At 37.6% G+C, this 22532-nt stretch overlaps 1 protein-coding gene across 3 annotated transcripts in view; it reads right to left on the bottom strand.

Annotated features, from left to right (window-relative positions):
• The window catches only part of ITSN2 (intersectin 2), a 159671-nt gene that overhangs the window by 92299 nt on the left and 44840 nt on the right, over positions 1-22532 (bottom strand). For all 3 annotated transcript variants that reach the window (XM_082852152.1, XM_082852150.1, XM_082852151.1), the window contains exons 3-15: positions 20249-20341; positions 18091-18154; positions 16744-16907; positions 15191-15397; positions 14960-15056; positions 13992-14131; positions 9102-9165; positions 8424-8561; positions 7874-7959; positions 6916-7178; positions 5677-5826; positions 3382-3522; positions 2857-2944 (exon numbers count right to left, since the gene is read on the bottom strand). In XM_082852152.1, coding sequence (XP_082708278.1) covers positions 2857-2944; positions 3382-3522; positions 5677-5826; positions 6916-7178; positions 7874-7959; positions 8424-8561; positions 9102-9165; positions 13992-14131; positions 14960-15056; positions 15191-15397; positions 16744-16907; positions 18091-18154; positions 20249-20341 — 1695 coding nt within the window. The remainder of the gene's footprint in view (positions 1-2856; positions 2945-3381; positions 3523-5676; positions 5827-6915; positions 7179-7873; positions 7960-8423; positions 8562-9101; positions 9166-13991; positions 14132-14959; positions 15057-15190; positions 15398-16743; positions 16908-18090; positions 18155-20248; positions 20342-22532) is intronic.

Here is a 22532-nt window from a genome sequence, read left to right on the forward strand (position 1 = left end):
ATTGTTTGAAGAGACTTTTCTGACACCAAAATTATAAAAATGTTTTCCTCTGTAACATTTTTTTCTAGAGTTATATTTTATGTTTAGCCTCCCACTTTACCTAGAATTTATATCTGCGTAGAGTGAGGTAAAGAGCTTCTTCACCCCCCTTTCAACTATCCCTCAAATCACTTAATGAAGAGATAGTAACTATCGAAAGCCCATCCCTTCCCCACTGATGTTAAATGCCAACTTTATCTAATCCTAAATTGCCATATATATATATATATATATATATATATATATATATATATATATGCTTGTTTCTAGACTCTCTATTTAGTTCCAGTGTTCTGTTTCTATTTTGGATCAATAATACATTATTTTAGGTACTATACCTTTTCATAACTCATGTTTCGGTATATGATAGGGCTAGACTCCTCCCCCCACCAATGTTTTTTCTTTTTAAGTCTTGGCTCATGTTGTGTATTTTCTCTTCTAGGTTAATTTGTGAATTATCTGTCAATTTTCATTTAAGGAAACCTGAATAAAACTGAATATATGGATGAATTAGTAGAGAACTAAATAACATCTTTAAAATATTGAGCAAGTTCATTCAGGAATATAATATGTATCTACTTATCCAGGAATCTTTTATGTCAATCAGTAAAGTTTTATGGCTGTGCATTTCTTCTTTGTTCATTTAACAATGAGAATGCTGATGTGAATGAGACCTTTTTCCCCCTTATTTTCTAAATAAATACTTTTGATATACAGTAAAGTTGCTGATTTTTATATGCTGATTTTGTATCCAGGCACCTTGTTAAATTGTCTTATAATTCTAACAGTTTTCCAGTATTTCAATAAATATTTAATCATTAAATTACAAATCTGCTATATGCAAGGCCTTGCACTTTGTCAATGGTAGGTAAAAGTGAAGGATAAGGCATGGGTCCTATTCTAGTCAAGGTGGGAGACAAGCAATGGGAAAAATAACAGTAAAAGAATATTCATTCTTAGTATTCAAAATGAGCATCAGTAATAATGGATGCTTTCATATTGAATGTGAACATATCACATCTACGAGCACTGTGTTAGGTAACTGAAAGAGGCAACATGGTAGCGTGGTGGGCTTTAGGAGTCAGACACACAAGAATTTGAGACCTACTATTACGTGATCTTGGGTAATTACTTATTCTCTGTGAACCTCAGTTTTTCCAAGCTGCACAATGGAAATAACAACGACTACTTTACAGGGTTGTTGTAAAGATGAAAGGAAATAATGCATGAAAACTGCCTAGCATGGTGCTCAGCACAGGGCTGAAAATCTTAAATGGTTACTATTATGGACAGAGGAATCTAAGGGATACTGGGTACTTTGCAACCTCCAAATAAAAGCTTCCTATTCTAAACTGGACTACAGCAAAGATTAATAAATTTATAAAAGCTAAACTGGATCACATTCCACAGAGAAAGAGTAGCTCTACCAGGCCCCTAATAATACATTCTCTTCACAATCCAAATACTAACAATGAAGATGACAATATACTTTCTACCCTGCACAGATCAGGAGTGCTGCCTTATCCTGCTTCTGGAATGCCTGTGAGGGGTAAGGTAGGAGCTGATACACTTCGAACGGCCAAGAAAAGCACCCTGTGCAAGGAAGATTGTCTGAGACGAGACATCAGTGGAAGGTGGGAGACATAGTAAGAGTAGTTCACAAGATCAAATTTTCTATTCCTGGTATTCCTTCGATGTAAAGGGACCTTTACTAGAACAACAGTCCCAGCTTCTTCCTAACTCTTAAATACTTGGTGAGATCAAGATAAGGACCCGGGTGTACACAGCCCCTATACCTTTCCTATCCCTTGCTTTCTTGAGGTTGAACTGCCTACAGGAATCTGCATTCTTTTTTGTTCATGCACCCAGTGTCTTACAGGGGCAGCTGCACTGCTCACAGATAAGCCATGCTGTCTAACATCAGCTTTATTAATAATGAGGTGATATTCCGGTCTCTCATGTCTTGCTCCTTTGCCTTATTTCTTAATTTGTTCAGAATTTGGGCAAAGAAGAGGGATGAACCTATTTATTGGCCTGCCTAAAAAAACAAAAGTGTAATAAAGAGCCCTAGAATGAAAAAACTGACAGATACTCAGTGGGAGACATTTAGGATACTTTAGCTAGTTCTAACACATTTGCAGAGTTACTTTTCTTTAAATAAATCTTTCTTCTGCTACATTGTTATTGGCATGCTATCCAATGTAGAGATTTTTTTTTTCCTTCAGTTTCCTGGTTGAGACTTGAATCAAGAGAAGTGTTATATTCTCATAAATTACACTGGAATATTTTATTCCACAGGTGTCAGAGGGCCAAGGTGGTAAAATTCCTTACATGAATCACAAAGTTAGATGATATAAAAGGTCTGGGAAGAGCATACCAGTCTGCTTAGGCCTATCACTGCTGTACACTATCACCCTAGAATCCAACAGGTTTGGCTCCATAGAAAAGTCTCCTCACGAACAGTTCTTTACAATTAGTGCAGGATTTTGCCAAAATGCACATATAGCCTCGTGTTCAAGCCAAACTGAGGTCTTATTTAACTGTAATGTAACATTTTATTTGATTGGTATTTGAAATATATAAATAAAAATGGTATCAAGACAGGAAGTCAAACACAATTGTTATTTTATTTCTATTTACCTTTTATTGCTAAAAATGCTCCAACATGAGGTAATATTTTTCACATTATTTAAAAATTTTTAACTATAAACAAAAAATGTTATTTATAGCAGAATAATGCTATTTTAAAACATAACAGAATATAACTGATACATTCAGAAAAGAATAAAAGAGGCAAAACAAACCTTAGAGACTTACCAGGTGTGTTACTGAGCTGCATATTTTTAATTCTTTCATTTAATAATTGCTTCTCTGGCACCAAATAGATAAGCTTATTTTGATATTCCTTATAAAAAGAAAAAGAAACTCTGTAATGTTGTCTAAGAATTTTCTGAAAATGTTAAAACATGATTTAATCACTCTTGAAACTTAGTATAGGAATAATACATAGAATAATATGTAAATTGCTTACAACTTATGGATAAACTAAAATGGAATTAAATGATGTATTTATTTATTTATTAAAGACTTAAAACTCAAAGTGGTAAATGCCCAGATATTGTATAAATATTAAGCAGAATTTAACCAAATGTTAAGCACAGTTTTAGGGAGTCCATGAGATTCCTGATATTATACAAGATTGTGTATATCTACATGCCTTTACGAAGGATGTCTATCAGAGGCTCAAAGGGGTTCATGACCCCAAAAGTGAAAAACACTTTATTAGGAAGAATTATTAATAACTGCTCATGTTTAAGGACAATTCAGCAGCAAAGGACTTACCTGAAGTTCCTGTTGAAGCTGCCTGATTTCCATAATTTCCAGGTCACACTGCTTATCCAGAACTTCCAGCTCAGTCTTTTGAGTTTGCTTCCTGAGTCGGACGTCTTGAAGTCTGCTTGAGATCTGCTGATGTTTGCCATTCTATAGGAAGAGAAACATATGGTAACATAAAATGCTAATAGGAAATGTTCTTATCAAGAGAACAATATTTTTATTTAAATTTTAAATGTCATTTATCATTTATACTCAGTCTAAGATAAATGTCTGAAACCAAGTTAACTCAAGAGAGTTATTAGCAGGAAATGTACCACTGTGAGTGTAAGAGCCTATTATGTTAAGATGAGAAAGCACAAACATAACACACTGAATTTTCTGAACTCAGCATTTAGGCACTAATTCATAATATTAAAATATAAACAATCTCTTAGAATAATAAGGAGGAATAAGTGTGTGCATATGACAATTAGCATTACATTCTCTGAACTTCTATTTCTATCCTCAGTGCTGCCATCTAATTCTTCTAATTAAACAGTGTACAGGAGGGCCTTTTGGGGCCACACTACTCTTCTCCTATATCAATATTCCTTTCCCCTTGTTCTGAGAAAAAAAAAAAAAAAAAAACAGAACAAAAAACAGCAGGATTCTCAATGGAAGCTAATAAGAAGGGTGAGGTGTTATGAGCTGAACTGTGTCCTCCACAATTTATATGTTGAAGTCCTAACCCTCAGTAACCTCAGAATATGACTGCATTTGGAGATAGGACGTTTAAAGAGGTAATTAAGATTAAATGAAGTCTTATGGGTGGGCCCTACTCCAATCTGACTGGTGTCCTTATAAGAAGAGAACATTTAGACACAATAGAGACAGCAGAGATGCACAGGCAGAGAAAAGACCACATGAGGACACGGCAAAAGGCAGCCATCAGCCAGCCAAGGAGAGAAGCCTCAGAAGAAATCGAACATGCTGACACCTTGATCTTGGACTTCCAGCCTCCAGAACTGTGATAAAAATTGCCACCTGGTCTGTGGTATTTTGTTATGGCAGCCTTAGCAAATAAAGTGGGGTGAGGAAAAATGAGGCTCCTGGTTAAAAATCACCAATAATGAAAGTTTTTTACTGAAAAGTATGTTTCATATTTGAGAAATACACGCTGAAGGGAATATGCTGTGTCCACCCTGGATATCACGTTATTATCTTCAGCAAATATAAGTATAGGCCCTGGACCTTTCCAGACTCTACACATTAATCTATGCTACTGCTTGGTGTGTTACCCCAGTTCTTGGGGGGAAAACAATCAAAAGGTTTCCTCCCATTGTATTTTTAAGGAAAAACACACAGTCAAGATAACGGTTCAGACAGATACCCAAGTAGCTACACAAAGTAGTTAAAGTTTTTAGGACTGTTTTGTATGTAGTACTATGGCATGATTAACAACTGTGGTATGCTTTCCTATTCATTTGAAGGCATAAAATAGTACCTTTCTGATGAAAGATATTGTGATTTTTTAAAAAAATGTAATTCAATTCATCAACCAAATAAAACATTAGACTACAATTAAACAAGATGTAAATATGGCTCTACTACATAGCTACACATGCATTTTTTGCAAAACCTTACTGTATAATCCGGTCAGGCTTATGGGATTACAGGGTCGTAGTAGAATAGTATGCCTTACTCAGACCCTTTCTATCTTCTCACTTTGCATTTCAAGCAAAGTCTTTTAACAGATACTCTGACATCTGATGTGTAAAAACTGAGAAGCATAATGGCCAATATTTGTTAACAACCATAGTCTTTTAGAACTGAAAGGAATCCTAAGAGATCATTTAGGTCAGCAGTTTCCAGTCATTTTTTCTTTTTAGCAGTAGAATCCCTTTTTCCAAGCAAATTTTAGATAAAACTCCAATAAAAGTACAGCAGATAAATGTGGCGATTCTCTGTTGTGAAATGTGGGACGAAGAAGTGGGGAGAGGAGACGCTGTCCTAGCGCCTAGGCTCTCCTCTCCCCCTTCTGGTTATTCCTCTGCAGACCACCTTCCAGAGACCATGCCCAAGAGTACCTTGTTTATCCACATCTGAACTAAGACCACAACATAATTCTCAGCATTTCGAGTTACTATCCTTTTTTAGTAAACTATACTGTCTAAACTGTTAAAAAGCACATATGAAAATATGACTATTTAATTACATTAAAACATAACACATTCATGAGGTAGATTAAAAAAACAATAATATTTTTCAACAGGTAACTCTACGCATCATTCAGATAAATTTCACTTAAACCTATAGCCATACCAGTGCTTCCAACTCGAGATGAAGGCTTTTCTTTTTAGAGTTTAACCTGACAATTTCTTCCTGTTCTCTATTCCTTCGATTGAGAAGCTCCTGTCTACGAATTCTCTCCCATTCTAAACGACGTTGTCTTTCAAGTTCTTGTTTTGCTGCCTGAAAATAATGAATTAAAGTTAATTTTTAAATTAACAATTTTGCCTCATTCAAAAACTGATGGAATGACAAAGTAAAGATCAGGCAGCATTTAGCACTGAGTGGGCTTGAGTTTCTAAGGGTAACTGGGCAAACCTAGTTTTATCAATGGGCCTAATCTAAAGACTTCCACAAAAGCAAATTCATCCACCAGATTTTCTGATTGCTTCATAGGGCCATCCTCTTGCTGTAGTTACTTTTCCCTTAATAAACAAAAGGATGACTTCAGGGCTTCCCTGGTGGCGCAGTGGTTGAGAGTCCGCCTGCCGATGCAGGGGACACGGGTTCGTGCCCCGGTCTGGGAAGATCCCACATACCGCGGAGCACCTGGGCCTGTGAGCCATGGCTACTGAGCCTGTGCGTCCGAAGCCTGTGCTCCGCAATGGGAGAGGCCACAACAGTGAGAGGCCCGCGTACCGCAAAAAAAAAAAAAAAAAAAAAAAGGATGACTTCATAAATGCAAATGTTAGTAGGAATAACTGTACCTTTATTCTGTCATCAGGGAAGAAAAATATTTTATTTACCTTATTTCAGTGCCACTGTAATTTACTGTGGCCCACGCACAGCCCTTGAAAACACAACCAGGCCTCCCAGGGACCCCACACAGCACCAGTTTTCCCAAAGACCTGTGCAAGCCCACCCTCGTGATCCCTCTCATGGCCTTCAACTCCCCACTCTCTTCTTTCTGCCTCTCCAATTACTTGGCCTTTCACCCTGGATCCTAAGCTTACTTTCGTTTAAGGACCTGATCACACTGACTTCTTCCTCTGGCTCCTCACTCAACTCAGCTTTGCAACCAATCTTGCACTGATTGAGGTATCACCTGCAGACATGCTTTCTCTACCAGCTGCCAGCCCTGAAACCCCTCACAAGCAAGGACCCTCTATCTCTCCACAGGAGAAGGAAGATTCAGATTCGTACAGGGTAAGAATGAACGAATGATGCTGAGAAAAAGCACAACAAAAATTACCATTTTTTTATCAAATGAAATGTAGCCACTTACTAAATGAAATGATTTTCCTGGGAAATAAAATAACTTAAAAAAATAACCTCTCGTCTTTCTATCTCTTTTCTCCTTTCTTCCTCCCGTTGTCTCTCCAATTCCCTCTGCTTCTCCAAGCGTTTTTCTAATTCCAGTTGCTTCTTCCATTCTTGCTCTTGTAACTCTCTCTGTTTCCGTTCCCACTCTTCCTTTTCCTTCTGAGCTTTGCGCTCTGCCTCCCTCTGCTGCTGCTCCATCATGGCCTGGCGTCGCTTCTCCAGTTCCATGTTCCCCCGCTCATAGTTGGCTTTCCGCTTGTCCTCGAATGTAACTAGATAAGGTATATTATAAGCATTCTTCAACATCAAGCCTAATGAACCTGTAATCTAGTTTCAACGTCCTCATGCCTCGTGATCACGTGACTGCTATTTCTCTGTGGATACTTCTCCGAAGGATAATTTTAACTCAAATGTAAATAGTAAAATATTTACTTTCTTATGAGAATATTCATTTTTGGAAAACAAATCTCTAAGTTTGAGTCCATCCAAGAGAAAAATAATTTTACCATTCCTGCCAATGAAAATGCTTTTCAATTTTTTTCTCAGTATTTTCTTCAAGGATAACCAAAGTTGTATGGCTATATATTTGTTATATTTGGTATATGTCATTAACTTTTTAATATTTTAAAATACCTACACGTGTACTTTTTCAACCAGTATTTAAACGTTTTTTAAAGCTCAAGATTTCGTTACAAAGCTTGCTATAATGATTTTTCCAAAAGTGGGAGAAACACTTTAACTAGGACACCTAATACATACACTCTTGCCAAATATAGATACCTGTCTCTTCCTCTCAGTTTTGACTATCTTAATTTTACTGATGTTGAAATCTATCCCATTCATCAAACAGTGTCTCGTACAGCATATAAAATATTAAGAATTTAAAAATTCTAAATATTCATTTATATTTCATGGTAAAATTTAAGAGAATTCACAATAAATATACAACTTGGACACTCGATGCTACCTGGTAATTTTTTCTGAGGTTCCTCTTCTTGTATTTTCTGATATGAAGGCAGAGTTCCATTAATAGAATCAATTTGCTTTCCTCCTCTAAGAAAAGCAAACAACAAATAAATTTAGCATCATGAGATCTGAGAATTTTTAGACCAGACTATATAGACTACCACTGACTAGAGCAATTTAATATTTAGAACGTAATTAAAGGTATTTAAAATATAGTGTGGTCTATAGTTACACTGTACAGCAGTATATGGATTATCAAGCCAGAGAGATGTGGATTCAAATCATGGTTCAGTCAATTGCTATTCTTGGGTAAATTTATTCTTAATCTCTTTACTCATCAGTTTCCTTATCTATGATGTGGTGAAAATACACACCTACTTCTAATATCTACTCTCTTCTCAGTGTAACTCATTAAATACCAAAATCAAATGGCAATGTAAATGTTCGATTTTCCATGAAACTAGAGCAGAGGCCTCAGGAAATCCCAAAGTAATAATCATGTCTGCCAAACATGATCGAAACAACACCCCTTCATCTACAGAGGCACTCACCTAAAAGACGGAGGGACAAGCTCCGGAGGTAAAGTCAGTGGCAATGGCTGTCCAGCTTTGGCCATATCAGTGAGGTGCATTGCAAGGATAAACTCCTCGGCTTTTAGCTGCCCATCACCATCAATGTCAGCCAGAGTCCTAAAGAAAATATGAAAATTCACAACTAAGAAAGTCTATTTAGAGTAAAATATTTTCAGAAGAGTTCAATTTTTTATTTTTAAAACAAGAATAATAACAGTAGAATAGCTGGGTTAACACATTTTAGTGAAAAGTAAATACACACAGAAAAGTGAGCTAATTTTTACCCTTAATTTTCATATCACAAAAGAGAGGGAAGAAACGTTGAAATGGAAAGGGAAATATTCCTTCTGAAAAGGTGGCTTGTCTTGGTACATGGTTAATTCACCCATCAAATCACATTTAGCTCCACATTAAAAATGAGATATTCTCTAATTCTCCATAGAAGGCATTATATAAAAGCAAACAAGTTTTACTTGTAAAATAATTAAATGCCAAATTCTTGAGGATAACATTTTACAAAGCAATTTTATTTGCTTACAGGTTTGCATTAATTTTCACATGGCTGCTTTTATGGAATGCTTCTGAGTCACAAACTTTTACAGAAACAGTGTAACAGAAAATGTATAGTTAAAAATCATAATCAACGGGCAAACTCACCAAATAGTAGCTAGCTGAGTTTGAGAAAGGTTTGACTGAAGAAGGGCATTTCTAGCTTGAAAACCTGATTGTGTGAGAAAAAGCATAAAAAAATTCTTTAGCCTCTTAAAGTCATGCAAACTTAAATAGCTGTACCCTTGAAATAACACTGCTGCCACCCTGGGATAGCATCGGCTTTTACCATGCACCAGACACTGAGCATTCAGTAGTCATCAAAACAAACACACTCCCTGGACCAAGGAGTTTGAAGTCTACAGTTAGTAGAATCAAGTGCTCCCGTGTCCTTTCAGAAGATAATAGTACACACAAGTGACTGACACGAAGGACTAAGCCAGCGACACAGAGTATTAGAGGCCAAGCTCTCAAAGCACAGCTTCCTTAAGCATTTTCAGATATTCCCTTATCTCTCTGATCATTCCTTCGTCTCTACTCTTCCTCTTCTAAATGACCTGTAAATGCTGGCATTCTTCACGGAGCTATCCTGGGCACTCTTTTCTCTCTGTGCATTCATATCCATTTCTATGACTTTAAGCGGCACCTAGAGGCTGAGGATTCCCAAATGTACATCCACAGCCCAAACCTCTCCTCTAAGTTTAGACTTCTATATCCAACTGAAAAATCAATGTATGTATTTTATAAGCATATCAAACCAAATACATATAAAACTACTCTTTCAATCCCCATCCAGGCCCCTCTTCCTAATCTTCACCCAAATCATTCTTCCTCAGTCCTCCCTTCTCTATGAATGGTATCACAATCCATCCAGTGGCTCAAGCCAGAAATCAGAAAGTCCCCCCGAGCCCTCCCTCTCCTGTACACCCATATCCAACATCAAGTCCTACAGTTCTACATCATTGCATGCCTAGGTCCTTCTCACCTGTGAAGTCGATATCTAATGTCGCCTTCTCAGAAAGGCCTTCTCTGTCCACCCTACCATTCAATACATTTCCTGCTTTTATCCTTTATATCTCATATCACAATTTGTAATGTAACATTTGCTTGTTTACCTGTTTGTCTATTTCCCTTATTATGCTAAGTTCTATGAAGACAAAAGCCTTGACTGTTTTATCCACTAACGTATACTCCACACCTAGTAAATAGATGCTTAATAAATATTTGCTAAAGTAATGAAGAAAATTGTAATCCAAAATTATCCTCTATCTAAGGTGCAATGGGGGCTTACTTATGTGATAGCAACTGATAATAACAAGAGCTAACACTCATTGAATGCTTACTATGTATGGTAAACTGTTCAACTTCTTTTCTCTCCCTCAGTGTGAGAAAACAAAAATATGTCTCTGTAACAGGCTCCTAATCTTCAATGAATATATTCCAGAACAGAAAATCCCTCTCTGCTTCAGAGGAGCGTTCACTCCTGGTGAGCTTGTCTGTGGCTTTCTGACCATGATGAAGCCTGAGGCTTCTCTAGGGAAGGTCACCTAGTCAATAAAGCAGGTGCAACACCTCCCACTCTCAGATGCCTAAGCCACAAGTGCCAGAAGAGTCAGCCCTACCCTGCGTTTAGCCTGAGTCAAGGACTCTTGAAACAACTCTGCACAGAAGAGATACAACTGCCAGCTCTTCCTCAGCAACAACCTGCACCACAAAGCCAGCACCCATGCCGTTAAACCCACTGCTTCACTGAGCTTTGAACACAGAGATCTGGATAACCAAAGCTACATATTCTATATGGAACAACCTCAAATATACCACATATTATAACAAGCAATCAAATGTTTATATTATATAATTTTAAAATCTTTTCCATTCTTTTTTTTATCTGGCCACTTAACAGAAATCACATAAAGGAAACACACTGGAAATAGCTCACAGCCTCACTCAATTAATACTTCTCAATAGATTTCATATAAAAAGTAAGATTTGAAGAGGTTTTTATGTTAAAAAGAGGATTCTTCCAATAAAAAAATGGCAGGCTATTTCAAACCAAGAAAGGTTCTATAACTAAAGTTTCAGCTCTTGGACAAAGATAACAAAGCAGACCCCTCGCACTAGGCAACAGAGCAAACAACAGGAGGAAGGGAAGGAATGCAATGGTTAGAAGTGCACTGGCGGAAGGCTTAAATGTGTGCAGGCCATGTGAGTAATAGGCCAAAGAGAGGCAGCAGAGGAAGCTGCACTAAGGAAGCTCACTCGAGCATGCACACTACTGGTCTGCCAATACTTTGGGTATCCTATTTCCTGCGCCTAAAATGCTAGTCCCCCGACTCTCTACCAGGCAGTCTATTTATCCTCTAAGATCCAGCTCAAATGACACCTCTCCTGTGAAACGCTCTCTTACATCCTCAGCATTAGTCACTTTCTCATCCGTATTAATCACAGCACTTTTAAACCACTATCCACTGAGATTATGTGACCTATACTATGGGCTCTTTAAAGACATGGGCCATGTCTTCTTGTCTGCATTCCAGTGTCATACTGAGTGCCCAGAAGATATGTGACTCAGGAAATATTTGAGTCAATGAATCAATCTAAATAAATCCTGACTGAGGGTTTATGGGGAAGAGAGGAGCAAGAACAAAAGGGAAAAATTAGACCACTAACTGCTACATTCACTGAACAAAGCATATCACATAAGTCTAGGTTAGCCCTGTCCTCATACACGTGGGGCTCATGCTCAGTTTCAAGACACCAGAGACAACTTCTTCTTTCAAAGAAAATCAATCCTTCCCTTAACTACCGATATATAGCTTTACTCTTGTAAGTCTAAGAATAATAACATTTTCTGAAAACACAATACACACCCTTCATGCAATGTGTCACATACAAATAAAGTAACATTAAGGGAACATTTCCTCACAGTTGGCTCCCCACTACCCTTCATACTGCAACACAAACCCACTTTTGTTTATACTCTATGTTTGCAGTACATACACAAAGGGTACTAATTTTAGGTGTACTGATCAGTGGATTTTTACATGAGTATGCACACATGCAACTAACACCCACCTCAAGATACAGAATGTTTCCAGAACCCCAGAAGGTTCTAACATGGTCCCTTGTCCAACAGAGTAACTACACTATTCTGATTTTTATCACCATCAATTCAGCTTCCTGTTCTTCAACTTCATATAAATGGATTAAATATTATGGATCTTTTGTGCCAGACTTCTTTGACTCATGCAACATCTGTGAAATGATCCAAGTTGTTGCATGTATCAGCAGTTCATTCATTTTTATTGCTGCAAGGTATTCTGCTAAAGAAATACACCACAATTTATGTATCCATTCTCCTGTCGATGGACATTTAGGCTACTTATTTTTTGGATGTTGTGAATGAAGCTGCCATGAACACTTCTGTACATGTCTTTTTAGTCCACTTCTGTTAATCTGAAAAAAGAAACTTCTTCAATGCAAAATGCAGGGCCCAAAGAAGTTCATTTTTTCAAATATGAGAATTGTCTGACTTTATGTTAATCTTTTTTTTTCACTTTATGTTAATCTTAAATACTATAGTTTGAATATAATTTCACAGAATCTAAGATGCCATTGATTATAAGACACCCCATTATTTTAAGTAATACTAAGAAGGAAAAATCACTGCCAAAAAAAAAAAAACATGACACAATGCTAAGATACCACTGATGATAATACACATCCCAATTTCAGAGATGTTAAAATTCCAAAAAAAAAAAAAAAGATTACTTAAAAATATAGTATAGTTCCACATAATTTAACAAAGTTACAGAAATTTATAGTTCTTATATAATATTTGATACATATATAGTATAGTTGTAAGTTATGAAGTATACTAATAAAAGTCACCCATTAAACTACTATACAACTTAAGAACTAGATTACTAAATTCTTTGAAGCTATCTGTGTTCCCTGATTTTATCTCCATGCCTCCCACAGAAAAGGCAACTACTATACTGAATTTTTTGTGTATAATTCTCGTTTTTTTTTAAAGATTTTACCACATAGATATGTATCTTTAAAGAAAATATTGCATATTGCGTATTAGCTTTCCCAATCAATTCCGAAAGTTTTATTGCTCCCTTGCCCCAGTGCACAACTAGAGACCCCATACTCCTATTTCATACACTGCTTTTCATCCTCCAAACATGTCGTGTACTTTTTGCTCTTAGGATTTCTTCCTTGTCACCCTCAAATGCCCTCACCTTCAATCTCTATCTGAATCCTAACTTTTTTCTTTCATGATAGGGCTTCAATGCTCCCTTCCTAAAAGATGTTTTATCTTATTTCTTCAGTATTATTATCTCCTATTCTATGTTCCCTAGCACTTTAAAGCTCTATTATTTTTAAACACTCATTTTACTCTGTCTAAACTATAATTCGTTGTTAAGTGAAGAGAGAGGCAAAAGTTAGAAGATGGGAATTCTACTTGCCTGCTACCCTCTGTTTATGTCCCCCTTCACTATCCTCAATTAGTGAAGTTTGGATGTTTGTTCTAGCATGGACTCAAATGTTCTATGGGGATCTCAGGTCAGGTTTTATGGCTACATTTGGGTTGGAGCTTTAAAGGGGAACAATGCTCACATGAGGTGTTCGGAAGGACAAGCAGAGAAAGAACCAATGAGGAAGGAGACTCTCAGGGAAACTGAGCTGAAGCTTAGTGCCATACTCTCTTATCACATGAAGTTCTCCATTCACTGCATTGGAGGATGAGGTTTGACCTTCTCAAGGGAGAGGTCTTCTTTCCAAAAAGCTGGGTGTGCTCAACTTGATTATAAGAACTTTGAACTCTTACACAACTTAAACATTATTTGTATTTATCAAATGCCTGCTAAATTTTTTGGATGTTAAAATTTTAAATGAGCTACAAAATACAACTTCAAATAAAATTTCTTTAATAGAAGTCCATATAAAATCATAACTCTCTCACATTCTTAAGCACCGTATGCCACTTACCTGAGAGGTATCCACTCATGCTTTTGTCAAGACTATTAAATTTTTGCCGATATTTTAATCTTGAAGGCTGAGGAACTGCCCACTCTGAGGTCCCAGTCTTGGGTGAGTTCCCTGAGAGGGAAGCAGTTGAGGAAGTTGAGCTGTAACAAAATTTATTTAAAATTTTTGTTACTAAATAAAATACGTTTAGTTAAGTCAGAGACAATAAGAATCATACCTTCTATAATATAACAGTAATTACTTTTATACTTGATACTGAAAAAATTTAATCAATTATCCTTATTCTTAGAAAAGCAAATACCATATGAAGTACAAAACTACCATATATCAAGAACCTACTATGTGCCAGGCCCCACACATTGTGCTAGGGTTTTCACAAATATTATTTCTAATCCTCATGACAAACTTAAAAAGTATTACTGTCTCCATCCTTTAGATGGACAAACTATGGCTCAGTGATGTTGAGAAAAACAAGGTCACACAATCAGTGAGTGTTTAAACAAGGATGCAGACATTGTTCTTCTGGGTCATTGCTTTAAAGAGTATTATTGTGGTTTCTACGAGTGGTGATGAATGAACATTGATGCTTTTGTGCTTTCTGAAATTTTAAAGATACTCAATCAGTAGCTTTTGCTTGAGAAATAATAATGTACAATGATTATGAGATGTTTTGAGAAATATTTTTGAAAGAAAAATGTAGCTTTGTGCAAAAAATTGATTGATTAAAAATACGGAATATTTTTAGTTTACATAAGATATATTTTTCAAAATTAAAATACCATAGACAGTTAATAATTCTTAAATAAAATTATTTTATGTGAATTACAAATAGTAAATTTACCAAGTGTTTACATTTGGCCACTATAAAGTAAAACCTGGATAAGCTCAGAGCTTTAAAAAAAAAAAAGTCTTTTGTTAAATACTCCTTATTGAAAGCCTAAAAAGTTGGAAGTTTTAAGTATTCATACCTACTGGATCCTAAATCAATCAGAGACTGGGCTTTCTGTATACTAGCACCACCAAATCCTCCCATCATCAGACTGTAAGACGACGTATGAGGCAATGCTAAAAAAAACGAAAAAAGAAAAAGGTTCATACCAAACAATTTCACAAAGTATGAAGGAAATCTATCTATTGGGATGCAAATATAACAGTTTCTTCATAATAAAATACCGAGTCATCAGAAACAAAGCACTTACTTGAAGAAGAATAAGGAATGGATAAAGGCTGAATGAGACTGGCGGTTCCATTTGGTAATGATGAAGTGCTAACAGAAGGCACTAGGGGAGCAGGCATCATTAGGGGAGGACGGGTGGTCCCTGAAGTTGCAGAGGACAAGGGAGTTGCTATGTGTGCGACCGGAGGCAATGACTGAGGAAGGGACAGATTGGGCATGCTTCCCATTCCTAAGGACAAAACAGAACACATTCCCCAGTGCTGCTAAACCAATTATAAAACACATGACAGAAAACAAGTTCACAGTACAGTGAGCAACTGCTATGTTACAGAAACACTGTTGGCAAACTAGTTTTAAAAAGTTCACTAAAGCAGCTTGGACCCAGTGCAGTGCAGGAGGTAAGCTACTGCTTTTAATATCAATATTCTGACCTGTGTGAACTAAGCGAATACCTACTAAGGAGTTAAAAATTCTCTTCTAGTATCATGAATAAAACTAAAGAGCTTTTTCCAACTAAATATTAGTATCCTCAATGAGAGAATGCATTACCTGATCAAATGTGGGGTTTTGTGTAGGGATAATAAATACAGTGCTGTTGAGTTAACACACACACACACACACACACACACACACACACACACACACTCACTCCCCAAACTCTCCCCTCCCCTGTAAAGGATGTTCTAAATACTGCATACTTTAAGAGAACCATTTATGCACACACACTATGTGCAAGAAGAAAGCATGCCACGTTTCACTTTTCTTATATGTAACACAATACATATGGATTCAAGGACAATTCTTTAAAAGGAACAAAGTGATGACTCATTTGTTTACTAACTGCAGAATATGAAGTACACTATATAAATATGGTTACACAAGGATTTGATATTATCTCTAGAATTCACTGCAATAGTGAAAGAATTTAGTATTTTAAGGTCTAACATCTAGAGTGGAAGAACATGTTTCTGATACATAGAGATATCTAATTGAATGTTCTGTTCCAATGAGTGCTTCTCACAAATAATAGGAAAATGGCTAATCAAAATTAATGGAAAACTAGTTACCTCTGATGAATATGCAAATTAAATAGCACGAAGTCTCCAACTTTTAGCCCTAAATTTAGCTGGCTAATTAACCTTTAAATTAAAGAAATTTCTACTTATGTATAACTTTAAATTACCCCCCAAATGAAACCATTTCGAGTTTAAATTGTTCACAGTTTTGTTATGCATACAGAGTATAGAGGAAACTAATTAAGAATAGTATTTAGGCTCAGCTATAACTAGCAGGATCATATAATTTATCATCCAACTGGGAATTATGAAAGGGAACACTAACCAGACTAGATGCCAGGACAACAGGCATAATCACAACTGTCCCTGGAAAACTGGGACACATGGACTCCCTAGCTATGACAGCGAACTTAACATTTCTAGTCTCAGACATGAAAGTTAACTTGGAGTCTGGGGACTGTCATTTTATGCCAACAAATCCTTTTCTGACTCTCAAATATTATGCCTAGGAATCAAGTTTAACTATCAAATGCATCTAATTAAATTAATAAACACATACCAAAACGAGCAGAAATTAATGGAGAGAACATAGGAGGTTGTTTCATAATAGGGGGAAGAACCACGGGCAACTGTTGGCCTTGAAGCTTTAGTTTGATGAGTTTCATAGCTATGGAGAACTCTTGCTGATCCATCTTCCCATCCTTGTTCAGGTCTGACAAAGCCCTAAAAGGACAATGAGGGCGGTAGATTTGTTTTGTTTTGATGTATTGAGCTCCCCTGATTTTAAGAGCTCAAAGTCACTCTTTTATTCAGGATGGAACAGGGCCCTCCTCACAGAACCTGACAGCAGATAAAACTAATGCACCTCCTACTTAGTTTGGAGGGTGACAGATTGTTATTCAGGGTCAACATTACTTTTGAGGAGGATGATAAAATGGAAACAATGACATAGCATTTACATGTAGATCATCACTTAATTAAATATGTGTGTGTGTATAACAAAACGCTAAAACCTGTACATTAATATACACTGACCAAAGATAGTATCTAATAAAATACTATCAGTCTATATAGTATCTAGATACCTTTGGGATGAATTCCACCAGTGCAGATGGAAAGAAATTATACAAGAGTATAACCACTGTAAACAATTCATTCATTTGTTCAAGTATTTACTGAATGCTTGCTATGTGCCTGGCACTCTGCCAGGCATGGGGATATTCTGAATGGAAAGAAGGATGGAGTAGGGGTTGATGTTTATTGTAAATACATTAAAAACCCAAAACCTTAGATATTATAAAGAACAATTTCTTTAAGGTAGGAATAAGGGAAGGGAGGGCTAATTTGGGGTTTATAGATGATGAAATAAATGAAACAACTACAAAATAACAGAATGAAGATCAAGACTCTTTCCAAATTGTAAAGAAGTGTTTTTTTAATAGAAAAACACTTAGAAATTTCCTTTCCTTAGAAATTCTAAGGAAATTAGAAATTTATCCTATAGAACAAAACCCCAATTGATTTTTAGTCATTTACTCAATAAAATTTATTTTCTAAAAAGCTGAAGAAATACTCTTATTTTAAGTTTTTGCGATACGTGGGCCTCTCACTGTTGTGGCCTCTCCTGCTGCGGAGCACAGGCTCTGGACGTGCAGGCTCAGCAGCCATGGCGCACGGGCCCAGCCGCTCCGCGGCATGTGGGATCTTCCCGGACCGGGGCACGAACCCGCGTCCCCTGCATCGGCAGGCGGACACTCAACCACTGCGCCACCAGGGAAGCCCAGAAATACTCTTATTAACAACAGACTACAAGTAAAAACAACTTTATGTTAACACTAAGTATTAAAAACAGAACAAAGTCAGACTACCAGAAAGTTAAGCTCATCTACAAAAGAAAACATTTTACCATATTTCAGCTAAAACAGGAGCTGGCAGGCCTGACTGTAAGAAAAAGGTACGTGCTTGATCACCTGAAGACAATAAAAAAAAATCAAACAGCATATTAGTAAATGGAATTACTTTGATGCCTCTGAATAATAATAATGGCCAATAATAACAATGTTATTGATTTATTTTAATTACAATTATTATTTTTTATAAATTGTTGATTGATTAGCTACATTGGTCTTCTTTGCTGCACGTCGGCTTTCTGTAGTTGCAGCAAGCAGGGGCTACTCTTCTTTGTGGTGTGCGGGCTTCTTGTTGCGGTGGCTTCTCTTACTGCGGAGCACAGGCTCTAGGCGTGCGGGCTTCAGTAATTGTGGCACACAGGCTCAGAAACTGTGGCTCGTGTGCTCTAGAGCATGGGCTCTAGAGTGGAGGCTCAGTAGTTGTGATGCCCGGGCTTAGTTGCTCCGTGGCATGGGGGATCTTCCCAGACCAGGGCTGGAACCCGTGTCCCCTGCATTGGCAGGATTCTTAACCACTGCGCCACCAAGGAAGTCCCTAATTACAATTATTAAAGAAAAATTATTTATATTACTTTAATAAGACTTAGAGGTTTTAAAACAAAAATGTCACAACTGAAGTTATATATGCATTAATCAGTGATGAAAGATTACATTATTCATCTTAGTTTTTCCTCATAATTAGGGTCTTATTTGATAATACACCTATCTAATAAAATTTATAGTTAAAAACACTATTCCCTAGAAGAGCTCTAATTAAAAAAAATACAAGGTTTGGGAAAGATACTCCTCATGGGTGTCTGATATGTCTGATATGTCCTGCTGTGTATGCCAAGAACGTAAGATCCTAACTGCTCTTTACCTGGATCATGTCTCAGAGTTGGGTTTGCAGTGAGCTGTCTTGAAGGATGAGGTAATGTTTCCCTCTGGGCCAAAGAATAAGCTTGCTTACTGCTTGCTGAAAAATGGTGGGTTCCCTGAAGCCCAGTGTTCCTCTTCTATAACACAACCACCGCATGTGCAGCATCCTTCTGGCCCCTCTGCCTGGCCCCTATGTGACTCAGGGGACGAGGGAAATGGACAGAAATATGCCGGTGCTCATGCTACCAGCTGTGCCATTAGAAAGAGTGTCCTTGGTCTCTGACTCAGGAGTTCTGGGTCTTCTGCCAGCATCCATGAGACAGTAACAGACCAAATTATTACCTTGTAAGTAGGGTAATCAAATCCCAACCTGGATACCAGGTAAGGTAGTTTTTATTACTGAAGTGCAAATAACATTAAACTATAATGTTTAAGAGGATGGACTCCAAAGTCAGACTGAAAGGTTTCCAAGCCCAGATCACCACTAACCATCTCTTGGCAAGTTACAGAACACCTCAAAGTCTCAGTTCTATCATCTTTAAATACAGACAACGACAGGGCAACGTCACTGGCTTGTTGTGATGGTTAAAGGAGATAGTGCATTTAGTATAGTATCTGAAATACAGTACAGATTTGGTAAATATTAGCCATTATATTTACTACTACTGTAAATAAAGCCCTAAGGTGCTTTAGCATAGAAAAGAAAGTTTCACTTATAGAAAAAAATTTGAAAGACACACCTAAATTAATCCTCTTTTGGTTCTGGGGGACTTCTTGCAAAACAAGGGCTATAGCATCAACAATCAATGCTTATAAAGCCTCCCAAAGACAGAGGGCTAAATGTTAGGAAAACAGATTCCAGAAAAAAAAATTCTAGATTATTTTCAAGAAAACTGATCTGATATATATATTTCTACTAGGTTTTAGTAATACTGATCATTATACTAGTAACTGGCACAACATATTAAGAACACATTAATAAATTTGCTTAGGGAAAAAAGTCTCAACTACCTTGAGAAATAAATGGAAAACTTTCCAGATATAAGGTTAAAATGTGAAACTGGACAATTAAAGTTTAGGATCAGGAAAAGATCTTCTATTATGCCAAATCCAAAGACAACAAATTAAGATGGTTCCGGGTAAAATAAGAAAGTCACATTTTAAAAAAATTCTAGAATTCTGATTGATATGAATTTTATCATTAAATAATACAAATTGATGGCAGTCAAATTAAAACTAATTATAAGATACTACATGAAAAGGAGCATAATTTACAAATAAAATATAAACACAAACCTGTTATGTAACCTCCTGAGGGTTTGAGGTTATCAAACTGCTTGTCATGCTTAGTCCGTTCTTCAGAGGTAATAGCCCACATGTTTGGCCCTCCTAAAACATAAATGAAAGAAAAAGATTTTATAATGTATGCACAAGAATACTTAAATACAATTCCAAAATGTAAACAAGAATCACAAATATCCATTTAATGACAGTACTTAATACTGAAGTGACACAAAGAGGAAAGCTCTATCATAACCATACATAGCATGGCCCTAAGGCTTTTCACTCACTCACCCAGTTAACATCTACTTGAACAATTACTGTGTACGACTCACTGGAAGTGGGCAACAAGCTAAATACTGGAAATGAAAGGATGAATAAAGTATTATTCCCATCCTCAAGCAACTCTTACTCTAGAAGATGACTACCAGCATTTACAATGTTAACCTGTGAAGCAGCCTAAGCAGAAATACATACAAAAAGCTGTGCTAGGGCTCCCCTGGTGGCGCAGTGGTTGAGAGTCCGCGTGCCAATGCAGGGGACACGGGTTTGTGCCCCGGTCCGGGAGGATCCCACGTGCCGCGGAGCGGCTGGGCCTGTGAGCCATGGCCGCTGAGCCTGTGCTCTGCAACGGGAGAGGCCACAGCAGTGAGAGGCCCGCGTACCGAAAAAAAAAAAAAAGCTGTGCTAGTACTGAGTCAGAAGCATCAATGATGAGCTAACAGGAAAGGTAAGACCAAGGCACAGCCTTGAAGCTTGGCTTTAATTTTGCCATGTGAAGAGGTGGGATAAGGGCATTTCCTACAAAAACAGCGTAGCATGAGAAGTCAAGGCATGTTCAAGACACTGCAACTGCACTGAGTAGACTAATAGCTAAAGCACCACGTGAGTGTGGGAAAGTTTGCAGTACGTGGGCCTCTCACTGTTGTGGCCTCTCCCGTTGCGGAGCACAGGCTCAGCGGCCATGGCTCACGGGCCCAGCCACTCTGCGGCATGTGGGATCTTCCCAGACCGGGGCACGAACTCGTGTCCCCTGCATTGGCAGGCGGACTCTCAACCACTGCGCCACCAAGGGAAGCCCCATCTGGTACTTTTTAAAGTAATTTTTCAATTTGAAATACTTTTAGATTTACAGGAAAGTTGCAAAGATAGTATGGAGTTTCTGTATATCCTTCATCCAATATCCACTATGTTAACAATTTACATAACCACAGCACATTTGTCAAAACACATAAATTAACACTGATATACTACTGCTGGCTAAGCTAAATATCTCCACCAGCAGGACTAGCTGGTGAACCCCAACACAATTAGACTCTGGGTACTGGAAACAGCACAAATCTTTGTTACTGAGGATTCTGCCAAGTGGAGCCTTTGGCAAAGGGAAACAGCCTCCAGATGGGTCTGCTTGATCTAGGCAGGCCTAGTGACTCTCTGGCCTGATAGTCCCATTTGGGGGTGGGTCAAACTTAAATTCCACAACTAACAAGGTGAGAAGCACCCCCAAAAGCCTTGCTTGCCAAATGGAAATGGTATATTCAAGAATACAGGACAGCCTTGCCCCAACGGCATTTTGGCTTTATATGAAAAAGTGGCAGCCAATCCTCTGAGGGGAAACTTTATTCCTACTCCACTGTCTGAAGCAAAGCTACTGGATGAATGAGGTTCCCTGAAATGCCTCAGCCTGGTTCACTAATGGTTTATAGAAGCTGAAGCTGACAGTGTCCACTGGGCTGCCATGACTGTTCAGCCTCAGAGCTATGCAGAACCAGAAGGAGACACAGCATTCTCTTCAGTGGGCAGAACTCAGATTCTTGGGCTGTTGCCAGTGGCCCAGCTGTTTGGTTTGCCACTTGGAAAATTACAACCGACAGATTAAAGGTAGCCTCTTTGGGGCTGCAAACTGAAAAGAAATTTTAATTGCTAATTGAATGGTCTGGGTCACTTAATGTAGCTACCCATGGCAAGAGTCCATTCTCTAATTTAGACTGAAATCAAGCTTCTGATTAAGTCTGACTCTGTGTTTCTGATGCAGAGGATACCACTGCATGCCAGACTTAATGATTCCTGTCTGGGAGGTCTCACTGCACAGGGCACTGCCCTTTTTTGGCTCTTGGCAGATGGACTACATCAAACTTTTGATCTCCCCCTAGGGCTACTGGTGGTTCCTCAAGCTGCTGACACTTTTTCAGGTTACCAATCAGCCCCTCATGTCCATACTACTGCGGCCCTTGAAAGTAATCTGTGTCATGTTTTTAGCTTTCTAGACTATTTGCACTGACGCTAATGAATCATTTAT

The sequence above is a fragment of the Leucopleurus acutus genome (assembly GCF_964270905.1).
Source record: "Leucopleurus acutus genome assembly, chromosome: 12".
Lineage (NCBI taxonomy): Eukaryota > Metazoa > Chordata > Mammalia > Artiodactyla > Delphinidae > Leucopleurus > Leucopleurus acutus.